The sequence below is a fragment of the Eumetopias jubatus genome, unplaced genomic scaffold (assembly GCF_037043125.1).
Source record: "Eumetopias jubatus isolate StellerSeaLion01/CBP00866 unplaced genomic scaffold, mEumJub1_p1.0 scaffold_6, whole genome shotgun sequence".
NCBI classification, from domain to species: domain Eukaryota; kingdom Metazoa; phylum Chordata; class Mammalia; order Carnivora; family Otariidae; genus Eumetopias; species Eumetopias jubatus.
In genome coordinates this window covers 120,253,575-120,265,321 of record NW_028274812.1, presented here as the reverse complement: position 1 = coordinate 120,265,321, position 11,747 = coordinate 120,253,575, and the positions used below count along the sequence as shown (strand labels likewise).

The 11,747-nt window shown below is 56.7% G+C and overlaps 2 protein-coding genes across 3 annotated transcripts; one reads left to right on the top strand and one right to left on the bottom strand.

Annotated features, from left to right (window-relative positions):
- Positions 1-573: 573 nt before the first annotated feature.
- Positions 574-2,089, top strand: SAPCD1 (suppressor APC domain containing 1). Of its 2 annotated transcripts, XM_028120496.1 has the most exons (5): positions 574-687; positions 932-1,072; positions 1,568-1,660; positions 1,775-1,864; positions 1,965-2,060. In XM_028120496.1, exons 1-5 carry the CDS (start codon positions 574-576, stop codon positions 2,058-2,060), a joined length of 534 nt encoding a protein of 177 aa, XP_027976297.1. The 2 variants fall into 2 exon arrangements, with proteins under 2 accessions (XP_027976297.1, XP_087880199.1); XM_088024073.1 differs by having other exon boundaries at positions 1,775-2,089.
- Positions 2,090-2,945: 856 nt separating this feature from the next.
- Positions 2,946-11,460, bottom strand: VWA7 (von Willebrand factor A domain containing 7). Its single transcript, XM_088024064.1, is given in 25 exon segments — positions 2,946-3,107; positions 3,211-3,385; positions 3,599-3,753; positions 3,844-4,059; positions 4,061-4,146; positions 4,699-4,791; positions 4,902-5,051; positions 5,147-5,242; positions 5,245-5,278; positions 5,773-5,822; positions 5,825-5,957; positions 6,419-6,535; positions 6,760-6,801; positions 6,803-6,873; positions 8,312-8,472; positions 8,591-8,636; positions 8,639-8,785; positions 9,205-9,315; positions 9,909-10,005; positions 10,432-10,535; positions 10,538-10,686; positions 10,898-10,923; positions 11,243-11,269; positions 11,271-11,421; positions 11,423-11,460. Coding segments are annotated over 25 exon segments (2,637 nt in total).
- Between the last annotated feature and the right edge of the window lie 287 nt (positions 11,461-11,747).

Below are 11,747 nucleotides of genomic sequence, written 5' to 3'. Positions count from 1 at the left end.
TTCATGGAAATTTTGTTTCATATTAGGAATAAAGTTTACTGCAGAGAAAGTTATTGTTTCTTTAGACCAGCCAATACAAAACAAAAGACTAAGAACGAGATGAAACACCAAGCAGAAGTCCACAGAGGGGCCTGCCCTGCCTCATTAAACACACAGGGACGTGGGGTGCCTGGCTGGTGCAGTCGGCAGTGCGCGACTCGTGATCTCGGGGTCGTGGGTTCGAGCTTCACGTTGGGTGTAGAGATTACTAAAAATAAATCAACTTAAACACACACACACAGTGACACTGCTGTAGGGAGACCCTTGGGTCCCACCCAGGGGGACGTCACGAGGACCAGCCCTTTCAACAGACCCTACAAAAGCAGATGAGAAGGAAGACAGAGAAACCCAACAGAGACGATCTTTCCCCTAAGTAGGAACACCCCAGCCTCAGACAGACACAGCAGAAAGGGCCCCGGGGGGGGGGGGGGGCTGGAAAAGAAGGTAGGACGCGCACAGGGCAGGAGGGGGGCGGAGGGGAGGAGCCAGCCCAGGCGCCAGTGGGCGTGGCTCCGCCCTTCCCACCTCGGAGCCATGGGGAGCCAGGGGCCTGGCGGGCCGCCCCGCGGCGGGGCTCCCTACACGGTTCTGCTGCTGCCACTGGGGACAAGCCGCCGGCACCCAGGGGCCCGGAGCTTCTTCCTCTGGGTGAGTATTAGTCCAGCAAGAGGTCCCAGGGAAGCCCACTCCCTGGATCTGCCCCTACATTTCCCCTCAATTTTGAGGACCCATAAGTCTTCTCCCCTGCCTCCCCTGCCCTCCAGGTGCTCAGTGGTCAGTCTGGGCTCACACTCCGTGACCAGACAGTGAACCCAGCCAAGGGTTGTGACGAAGGGCCACGGCCCAGAGCCCTGCTGTGGAGCAAGTCAGCCTCCGCTTCTTGCCTTCCCAGCTGCAGAGGATGCAGGCTCTGGAGAGGGAGCAGGACGCCCTGTGGCAGGGGCTGGAGCTGCTGGAGCGCGGCCAGGCCTGCTTTGAGGGCCGTCTGAGGGAGGCACTGCAACAACAGCAGCACCTAGGGGCTCTTGGTGAGGTACGGGGCTGCTGTGTGGTGTGCGGGAGCAGGGACATGTGGACAGCCTGACACCACCCTGGGAAGGCCAGAGTTAACGGGCAGGGATCATGAACTGGAAGCAGCATTGTAATGACTGGATGCCACCAAGCAGTTAGGTTGGTGTTCATTGTTGGGATTGGAGGGGGCCGGTCTGCATTCCATTCAGAGGACCATGGTTTGGATCACCCCATTGAGATGGGGGAGTGGCCTGGATTATTCCAATGGGTTAGGACTAGACAGGGAGGATCCATAAAGAATAAGGAAGGAAAGGGGTACTGTGCTATTTGAGGGGGTAGAAGAACTGGATTTCAAAGAGATGGGAGTGGAGAGTATCTGATTTTTCCAGCTACCTTGAGGGCTATTGAGATGAGGGGACCCAGATGGAGAAGAGGTATGGCCTGTGGTGACAGAAAGAGTGGCAGATGGACCTCACCATGTTTTCACCATGTTGTCAGCCTCCAACTCCTCCTTTAGAATTTTCTAACAGATTTACACTCAGAGTCTCATGGCCCCCAGTTAGCCCAGATTCAAAAGGTGAACATGTGTTTGCAGAATCTGATTCAGAAGGTGAGTTATTGTTTTTCGTTTAGATTTTTGGGAAGTGAGGGAAGAGAGGGGACTTGGGATCAACACTGGTTTAACAGAAAAAAGCAAATCCTGCCCTTCCCCCCCCCCACCCAGTTCTCCCCACATCCCTTAAATAAGGCTAGTTCCTGTCCTGCCCAGGACTGGAAGGGAAGGCCAAGGAAGCAGAACTTACGGCAGCAACAGGTAAACTGTAGGGGAGTGGAGGGGAGGGCGGAAGCCCTGGGCCCACGCGGGGGGGGGGGGGGCAGTGCAGATGCCCACACTGTTTCTCTCCTTTCTCCAGGAGTTGTCGAGGCAGCAGAAGGGAGGCATTCAGCCAAAAAGCGAGACCACTCAGCCGGGCTGCCCCAAGATGCAGAGGGGCCCAACCCATGTATAAAGCCTCCTCTGGGTTTCCTCATTTGGTGAGGGGGGAGGCTGACTCAGAAACCCCAGTCTCCTCATTCTGCCTCTTGACTTAACAGATAAATGGCTCCAGGTGGTGGGTCAACTGAAGTCCAAACATCTTGATGTAAAGTTTCTTCTCTGCAACTGAAAACTTCCATTTCATCTTCTCCGTGTCTTATGCCTTCACTCTCCCTTATATGATATGCATAAATGATCTTTCTTTGAAATCCGTCTCTAGAGAAGACATGTTTATTGAAACTGTCCTTCAACTTTATTTTTTTTTAAGATTTTATTTATTTATTTGAGAGAGAGAGAATGAGAGATAGAGAGCATGAAAGGGAAGAGGGTCAGAGGGAGAAGCAGACTCCCCGCAGAGCAGGGAGCCCGATGCGGGACTTGATCCAGGGACTCCAGGATCATGACCTGAGCCGAAGGCAGTCGCTTAACCAACTGAGCCACCCAGGTGCCCTGTCCTTCAACTTTAAATACAAAAATAAAATAGGGGCTTCTTCAGAATTTCAAATAAGAACAATTCTATAAATAAACCCCACTCCCAACCTTAGTCTCCTCCCCATACATCTTTCCTTCTACCTGAGCTTAGGAAAGCACGAATAAATAGTGGAATGAAGAGATGCTGTGGAGAGATAGGAACCAACTTTCTCCACAAAGAGGTATTTGGTTTGGTTCCCACCAGGGTTAGAGAAAGTGCACTGTGGGAAAATCCTTTGCCTTCTATCCCAATCTCACTAAGAAAAAGAGGGACAAGTGCATGAGAGAGAAAACCTCCAGCTGAGAGAGGTGGGGTCCCGAGGCCCATGTTACCTTCTCACCAAAGGAGCAGGATTGAAAATAGCTCTGGAGACCCATCCCTCCTGTGTCACCAGGAGGCCAGGCCTAGCAGAAGCAGCACCCCTCCAACTGTGCCCCACCAGGGGCTGCCTACCCGCCCCCCGCCCTTCCCCGAGTCACCAAAGTGGAGGCAGGGCTGGTTGAGGCGAGGATGGGGCCAGATGGAGTGGGCAGGGGCGGCTAGCGGGTCCTGCAGAGAAGGGGGAGACTGTCAGGGTGTCTGTACCCAAATTAAGCCTACAGCGCCCTCCCCTTAGCTTGCGTGGTCTGCGATGGGAATGGGGGTGCCTCACCTGCGGGGCCGGGCCCAGCACCAGGAGCCGGAGGAAGGCGTGGGTCGGGGGCACTGGGCTGGCCTTGCGACCTGTTGTGGTCACAGTCACTGTCACTACGGAGTCTGGCGCGGCTGAGTCCGGGACCTCCAACCATAGGCGTCCCCCGGCGGACTCATTCGGTTCCAGGCGAACCCTGCCAAGTGGACACAGACACCCAGCTGAAGGCCCCGGGCTCCGAAGAGCTGAGAGCCGAGGGTCCGAGGGTCCCAGCCAAGCGCTGGCAGGGAGGCGAGGCGAGGCGAGGCGAGGCGAGGCGAGACTCTGAGCGCCCATCGGAGGGGGCCGCTGTAGGCGGGCCTTAAAGCATCAGACTCCCAAGCCCGGGAACCGAAAGGTGGGCCAGAACTGAGCAGGAGGGTTCGGGGAGAGGTTGGAGGTGAGAGGGAAGCTGGGGCTGACAGATGGCCTAAGGTCGAGATCCTGAGGGCCCGAGAAGCAGGCGATGCGGAGGCTGAGCCTGGCTTTGCTGCCCGGAGCCAGGAACCCCGGGGGGCCGCCGAGCTGCGGAGGAGGAGGGCGGAGGGCGTGTCAGGGTAGGAGCTGCTGCGGCTCTCTCGGGGGCCCCACGCGCACCTTCCCCTGGCGTCTCACCTCCAGAAGCACCGGGACCACGGTGCAGGGCTGGGCGGCCGCTCGGTGCGGGCCCCGCCTCTCTCCGTCCAGGCCGACCAGCTCGAGAGAGAAGGGTCGCGCGGTGGACAGAAGCGCGGGCGGCAGCGAGGCCGCGAGGACACCTCGCTTCCGCGGTCCCGTGGGCTCCGGAGGCACCCGGCCCCGCTCGGCACCCTCCGGGACCCCTCGAAGGACGGACGTGGGAGAAATGCGGCCGAGGATCTCCGGGGTTGCCTCGGGAGCCCAGCCCTGTCACCTCTACCAGCAGCTGGGTCTGGAGGCCTGGGACAGGGGCCGGGAGGGAGAACGATGGTCCGCAGGAGATTCGGAGACAGGGAGAAGAAAACAAATGGCTTTTGGAATAGGGGTTACCCCTGAGGAGTATGGATGGAGAAAAGGGGCTACGTCTGAGGGATATTGTTGGGCAGCGTCAGGAAAGATTCTGGGATGCTGGAAATGCTCTAAGTCTTGGACGGAGGATGGTTACATGGGTGCATTATATGCAATCCATCCAGTGTGTCCTTCAGTTTGGTGCACTTCATTAAATATGTTATAACTCAATAAAAATTTAAATATATAATTATATATATAATATATAATGGGGGCGCCTGGGTGGCTCAGTTAAGCATCTGCCTTTGGCTCAGGTCATGATCCCGGGTCCTGGGATCAAGCCCCGCATCGGGCTCCTCGCTCAGTGGGGAGCCTGCTTCTCCCTCTCCCTCTGCCCCTCCCCACCACTTGTGCTCTCGCTCGTGCTCTCTCTCTCTCGAAAAACTAAATAAAATCTTAAAAAAAAATAATAATGGACAAGTTGGGGCAGGGGGATAGATATACCTGCAACCGGCTGAGTCAGGGGGTAGAGGCCAGGGTGGGGGCCGTCCTCCCTGGGAATCCGAAAGTAGAAGAGGACGTCCAGGGATGTCTGAGCTGAGGAGGGCCAAGGCAATCAGAGACCTTCCTGCGATGAATGCGACTGCTAGTGTTCTCCGAGCTCCGCAGCCTTCCCTTCCCTTCCCAGGAATATCTCCCTTCCTTACCTTGCACTCTCACCTGGGGCGCATCCTCAGCTGTGACCCAGACCGCCCAGGTCCCTGTCTGTGGGGGGCCATTCATGGTAACTATGCAGAGCCCAAAGCGGCGCGTGTGACCTAGAGGCCCCTCGCCTTCCTCCTGGCCCTGGGAGACCCCTGATGGGAGTGGAGGACGATTCCCGTCCTTTAATACGTCACCCTTCATTCTCCTCCCTTCTTCCCCCTGCCTCAAGACACACACGGGGAAGTACCTGCAGGGTTCCTGATCTAGAAGCTGCTGACCTCCCTGTGGATCTGAACTGTGACCCTCTGGAGCAGCACATCCACACTGAACACAAGTGGCCTCCAGACACCACAACAGGAGGTTCCAGGGGAAGGGTAACCTTGAAGGATGAGCAGAAGCGCAAAGTGGGGGAGAAGATAAGGCAGTGAATGGGGGAGGAGCAGAGGCAGGAGAAGGGTGGAGACAGAAGGAAACTAAGTCACATGTGGAGAAGGGAGGCCAGTGAGAGGGGCAGAGGACCGGGGAGGGAGTTACGGTCAACCACAAAGTGGAGGCAAGGGATTGAGGGTGAGGCCATCGCTTCTTGTCCCTCCTTCAAAGATGGCAGGACTTCCTGTGGTAGCCTGAGGACAGACTACTTGGAGGCCAAGGCTAGGGGACAGGGGCAGTACCCACAGGGAAGGAGCAATGTGGAAGGTGGGTAGCCATGGATCTCAGAGGGAGAGAAACTTCCTTTCCCACCCTTCTGACTGCAGTGGCAACACGGCCGTGTTAAACCATTACCCCACGAGAAAGAAAAAGGCCGTGTCGTCACCCACACCCTTAGTTCTCAGCTGAAAACATTAGTCCTTCTGGGCGCCCACACTTACGCACCAGGTCATCCATGCTGTCCCCAGCAATGGCGGCCACATCCTGAATGTGCTGTCTTTGGTGAAGATGACCTCTCCTCCTGAGGCCAGGGCCACTGCTTCACATGGCTCAAAATGCAGAGGGGACAAGACCTCACGCCGAGCTCGGCCCTGAACCCTCAGTGGGTCTTCAGTCACTAGGAATGTCACCTGTACCCAGAAGAGAGGCCAGTTCTTGAGTACTCCCAGTGCCGTCCACCACTGTGAACGGGGGTCTCCTGTGCCCAGGCGCTCTACAGAGCTGATGACCAGTGGCAAGTTCCCTGTCTGCCCTCTGACTGCCACTGCGGGGTCTCCCAGTGACACAACCCCTAGGCCTTCACTTAGTAGTTGCCACTCCCTTGTAACTGTCACCATATGTCACCCACATGGTGGATTGTTGGCAACTAGATCTCCAGTTCTTCAAGTGGTTTGTTGGCGACACGTTCAAATACGAATTCTGCATCAAATAAGGGATCCAGAAACGTTACACTCATTGTCTGCTTCTCCCACCCCACGCCAAGGCTGGTGCAGCCACAAGAGTGTGGGGTGAGGCTCGTTAGGAGGTTGTCACCATAGGGTTCCCCGCATCCCTGGGTGGCTACATCGGGTCTCCCATCAGCTGTGCTCACTCTGCAGTGCCACTCCTGAGTCAAAGATTCCACCCGGCTGGCGAGCACGGCGTCCTTGGGGGAGGCGTCCGCGAAGACAAAGATGTCTGAGAGTGGAGGAGTGTGCAGCAGAGCCGGCTGGCAGAGAAGGGCAGCGCTGGTATTAAAAATGGCAGCGGCGGGGGAATGTAGAACCAGGGAGGACAGAACTGAAGGAAATAGGACCCTGGAACCCTGGAGGGAAGCTAGGGGGACTAAGCTCTGAGGGTGGGGTGGGAGGTGGAGGTCCCAGGAAGGCTCTAGTTCCCCTTGGTGGTGGGACCTGGAAAGGGGAGGGAGAAGAAGGGAGGGGGAGGGCAGACCTCCAGGGCTGACAGGCACATCTCAGGCTCCTCTCCACCCCCTCAAGGCATGGATCTCATTGAGTTGTTGCCAGAAGCTGTCAGGGTCACTGGTTGTAAAGACAGGGCCAAACTCTGGGGAGGCAGAAGGGAGGTTGAGGTGAGTGAGGAGAGGGATCCCCTATCCCTACCCAGGACCACCTCCCCAGTCAAGAGGCCTGCCGTGCTCCAGGGGCAAACAAGTATGGAAATAACAACATTCCCTTATATTTATATGTGCGGGGCAGGGCAAGGGCTAGTTACCTTGTGGGGAAGTGGACCTCATTTCCTTAGCAGAACGGCAGCATCTCCTGTGGTCCTGAGCGGGCCTTTCCTGGGTATGTGTGTAAGTATGAAAAAGACCCGGGCCTCAGTTTCCTCACCAGAAAAGTCAGAAAAATAACAGTACTTACCTCGGAATGTCATTAAGACTAAATGAGCTGAGGGCGCCTGGGTGGCTCAGATGGTTGAGCGACTGCCTTCGGCTCAGGTCATGATCCTGGAGTCCCATGATCGAGGCCCGCATTGGGCTCCCTGCTCAGCGGGGAGTCTGCTTCTCCCTCTGACCCTCTCCCCTCTCATGCTTTCTCTCTATCTCATTCTCTCCCTCAAATAAATAGATAAAATCTTAAAAAAAAAGACGAAATGAGCTGATTTTGTAAACCTTAGAACAGTGCTTTGACCCATAAGTGCTAAATTCTTAATTATTCAAAACTTCATCAAATGTGGGCGCCTGGGTGGCTCAGATGGTTAAGCGTCTGCCTTCGGCTCAGGTCATGATCCCAGAGTCCTGGGATCGAGTCCCGCATTGGGCTCCCTGCTCCTTGGGAGCCTGCTTCTCCCTCTGCTTCTCTCTCTCCCTCTGTCTTTCGTAAACAAATAAATAAAATCTTTATAAAAAAAAAAAAACTTCATCAAATGTGTGTGAAGCCCCTATTAAATGCCAGCTACTGTGAGATTTATGCAGGTAAATCAGACTCAACTCCTGCCCATAGGGAGTTCTCAGTCCTATGGGTATTTGATAGTCATTTCAACCCTAGGAGATAGGCAGGATAAGACACATACTGACCCATTTTATGGATGATGAAATTGAGGCAAAAAAGGCTAAAAGATCAGCTTAAGGATGCACAGTGACTGGTCGACCCAGATCGGATGGTCTGACCTCGGGTTCCGTGGGGGAAGGAAATACACTACAACTAGCAGTCTCAGAGGCCTCACGGGGGCCCGCGCCCACCAACCCCTGTCCCATCCCAACACCCGTCTACAGGAAACGGAGAGAATTGAGAACGGCTGATTAGCACGGAAGCCTAAGCACAGATCACGATTAACCTCATACGGAAAGTTCTACCATTTTGGAAACAGAAGTGGCCGATCGTTTCCTATATGCACACGGGTACCCATAAAGACTCAACCACGGGAAGTGTTACCATTTTATTAAGGAAGTGGAGCCACAAGGCCCACTTCCCTGCCAGTGGCACTTACCCCTTGCCCTGGACTTTCCTTCCTTCCACTGTCCTCCCCAGACCACAGTTACCCGGATCTTGGAAAGGTACCAGGACGTAGTGGACAGGTTCCATGGGGCGGCCCCGTCGCTGTTCCACAATGTAGCGAGCCTGGATTTTGGCAGCATTGATCTCCTCACCCATACTGCCCACGACAAAGCTCAGGCTGGAGGCTGGGCTGATGTCCAGCAGCCTGGGGGGCAGGCCGAAGACACAGGGAAGAGTCCGCACATTTGTCCCCAGCCCCTGTTTACTCAGCAACCCCAGGAGCACAGGCCCATTAGGGAGCGCATCTCGCAGAGGCCACTCACCGGGAGAAAGCCCTGTCTCCCAGGCGGTTTCTCAGGAGACTGAAGGCTGGATGGAGGCCAGAAGGGCCAGTTTTGCTGCCTGGAGGTGTAGCATGTGGTGGGGAGAGAAGCCCGGGGATGTGCTATCCTTCTTGATGCCGCCCCGTGGTGGCTGGGAGCTCCTCCAGTCAAAACGGCCCCCATGGCTACATTTCTCTGGGTTGGGGGAAGCGATCTGGGCAAGCCACCGCCTCCTAAGAGAACTAGGCCCTCTTTGACCTGGCCTGACCTCTCAGTCTTCAGCAAAGGGCCAGCAGGAAAGATGACGGTTTGTGGAGGGCAAACTGGAGTGAGTCCTGAGGGGTCAGTGATCACAGTACACGGTGCATCCCCTGATCCCTCCAGTCAACCCCCAGAAGCTGCCATTGGGTAATGGAGAAGTCTCAACAGCTGAGTAAGAAGCTCTCCACCCTCAGCAGCAATCATGGCCTCCTCAGCTGGCCATTCCCAACGTCCTCAACTTCTTCCAAGAAGTGATGCCATAGGAAATGGGACAAGGGCCTACAGTTCTGAAATCCCTAGGGAGAGGGCCAGGGGAAAGGAAGGGCCTTTCTCCCCTTACTTCTGCCTGGTACCTGGAGGTTTGGAGAGATGACTTCCAAGGTAGCCAGACGTGAGGAGTGTAAAGCCCAGCAAATTCCCGGGGCAGCGCAACTCCTCACAATCAGAGCAGGTAGGATCGCCTACTGGGAAGAGAGGACAGGGGTCTAGAGCCCAAGATTCTGCCACCACTGACCTTTATCCCCATCCACTCGAACTTTGGCTTTCTCGCGGTTGGCCAAAGCCCACATGTACTCTTCTAGGCTTTCTGAACAAAAACCTGGAGATCATCTGGTGATGAGACAGTATTCGAGACAGGGCCTGTGCTAGGAAACCCAGAAGCGTGGGGAGCAGTACTGCAGGGACTGAGCCGTCTGTGAGCTGTGGACATGAAGCCAACTTGTAGTGGACAGGAGGTAGCTTCCGGTCATAGTGCACGTGGAAGGAGGAGGGGACTAAGAGGGAGAGCCCTGAATGCTTCATGCCATGTTGGGCGAGGAAGCCACATGAAAGAGAACTCAGTGGAGGTCTGCAGACCTTGGTCCTGGCTGTGTCCTCCCCGGGTGACCTTGGGGAAACTACCTAAGTGACCTGGCCTTTGGCTGGGGGACCTCACAGGTCATTCCAGAGAAGAAGCAATGTCACATCCTATGTGGCCTGAGGATGTGACACAGTGGCTGGGTAGGCTGCCAGGATGAGTCTCTACGGGATTCCCCCAGCCCCAGGGTCATGGCCGTACCTCGTGCCAGGCTCCCGAGCTCCTGCGTCGGCCAGAGGAGCTGAGGGTGTGGCTGCTGCCGCCCCAGGTCCACCCAGTTGCTGTGACTGTCGAAATCCTGGGGGGGAGAGGGCAGAAGGGAACTGTCACCACAGTCTCCAGCCCTTACTCCCACTCCTTTGAGGTCCCCATCTGGAAAGCCTCCTCTTACCCCAAGTGCCCCCCACGGGCTCTGCCCGTTGCCCAGGACGGGGCTTGCCCCCAGTGGGAGTCTTCCAGTGTTTCCTCGCATCTCACTCAGAGCCCAAAGGCCCACCTCAGACCTCCCGCCTCCCTCTTCTCTCCAGCCACACCGGCCTCCTGCTCTTCCCACCGGACCTAGGGACCTAGGGACCAGCCTCAGGGCTTTGGCAAGCAGCCCCCACCCCTTCTTGAGCAGGGGGAGGTGTGGTCAAGGAGGCACCGTGAGGAAGCTTCTATCTGGGCGATGGGAAGACCCTGAGTGAAGCCCCCCCGCCCCATGACCATTTCAGGCTGTTCTCACCTGCAAAGCATGAAGCGCGGCGCTGAGGCGCTGACGGGCCAGGGTGTGCTCCAGGGCTCTGGCCGCCCCCCTGGCCCCCCGGAGAGCCCCCGCCAGTTGCATGAGCCCTGGTCCAGCCGCTTGGCATCGAAGTGCAGGTCAGGGTTGTTCCTGGATGTTGGCAGGAAGTCCTGGGCTGCGTTGGCCCGAGACACCTCACCTAAGGCTGCTCGGAGCGGCTGAGAAGGAAACCCAGGTCCCGAGTAGGCAGCAAAGGGGCACCTGGGTGGCTCAGTCATTAAGCATCTGCCTTCGACTCAGGTCATGATCCCAGGGTCCTGGGATCGAGCTCCACATCGGGCTCCCTTCTCAGCAGGAAGCCTGCTTCTCCCTCTCCCACTCCCCCTGCTTGTCTTCCCTCTCTTGCTGTCTCTCTGTCAAATATATATATAAAATCTTAAAAAAAAAAAAAAGTAGTAGGCAGCAGAGGTCATTGGTGAGGAGGGTGCAGCCCTGGAGAGAGTGGGTTTGGGGACAGGGCCCCTGGGATTGGACCATTGCCCACATTTTCTCAGCAGCCGTCACTCGGGTCGGGTGTGCAAGGAATTGAGCGTGCTGGGCCCTACGAGGGCGGGGCAATTCTGGACCTTTCTAAGGAGTGGGGGCTCTTGATTTCAGGACCAGGACTCTTGGGTATTGTCAGGCGGTAGAGGTGGGGGGAGGTGCGGAAGAGAGGATGTCCCTTCTCTTGGCAAGAAGGGCCCTCAGGGAGTAGAAGTCCCAGGGAATTAGGGAATCCAGCTGGGATGTGACAGGGCCTGGGGACGCTCACCAGGAAGTCCTCAAGACGAAGTGGGGGGCTGCCCTGGGGGCTGCTGCTCCAGGAAAAGCTCCAGGGTGACATTGAGGGCCACCTCCTCCGTCAGGTGCTGGTAGGTGATGGAGCCCGGGGTGGCCAGGAGGCTCCAGATTTTGGGGAAGAAAGAAGCTGCGGGGGGCAGTGGCAGCCGAGGGACTCAGGTGGGAGAGGGGCACGTCTGCGGGGAGCATGGCTGGGACACGGACCTGGGGGACAGAAGGCACTGAAGAGCAGGAGGCAGCTGCGAGTCCTGGGCAGGTCCAACTGTTTTTTCTCCCTGGGCACCTGCTTTTACCTCAGGAACCCGACGGGTCCCCAGCTGGTTTCCCCACTCTCTCCCCTCAGTCGCCCAGATTACCTGAGGGCCTTATCAGGCTAATAGGGCCAGGCACCTGCAGGAGAGGGGCTGAGGCTCCTCCCCTAGAATCCCCCTCCCCGCCCCCAGGCTGACACCCCTGCCACACCCCCACGCACAGAG

Bases quoted from the DNA above. Each gene is read 5' to 3' on its own strand.
- SAPCD1 (XM_088024073.1), top strand. From the start codon at position 574: ATGGGGAGCCAGGGGCCTGGCGGGCCGCCCCGCGGCGGGGCTCCCTAC. The intron at 688-931 runs GTGAGTATTAGT...TTGCCTTCCCAG, and splicing joins CCCGGAGCTTCTTCCTCTGG to CTGCAGAGGATGCAGGCTCT. The intron at 1,073-1,567 runs GTACGGGGCTGC...CTCCTCCTTTAG, and splicing joins ACCTAGGGGCTCTTGGTGAG to AATTTTCTAACAGATTTACA.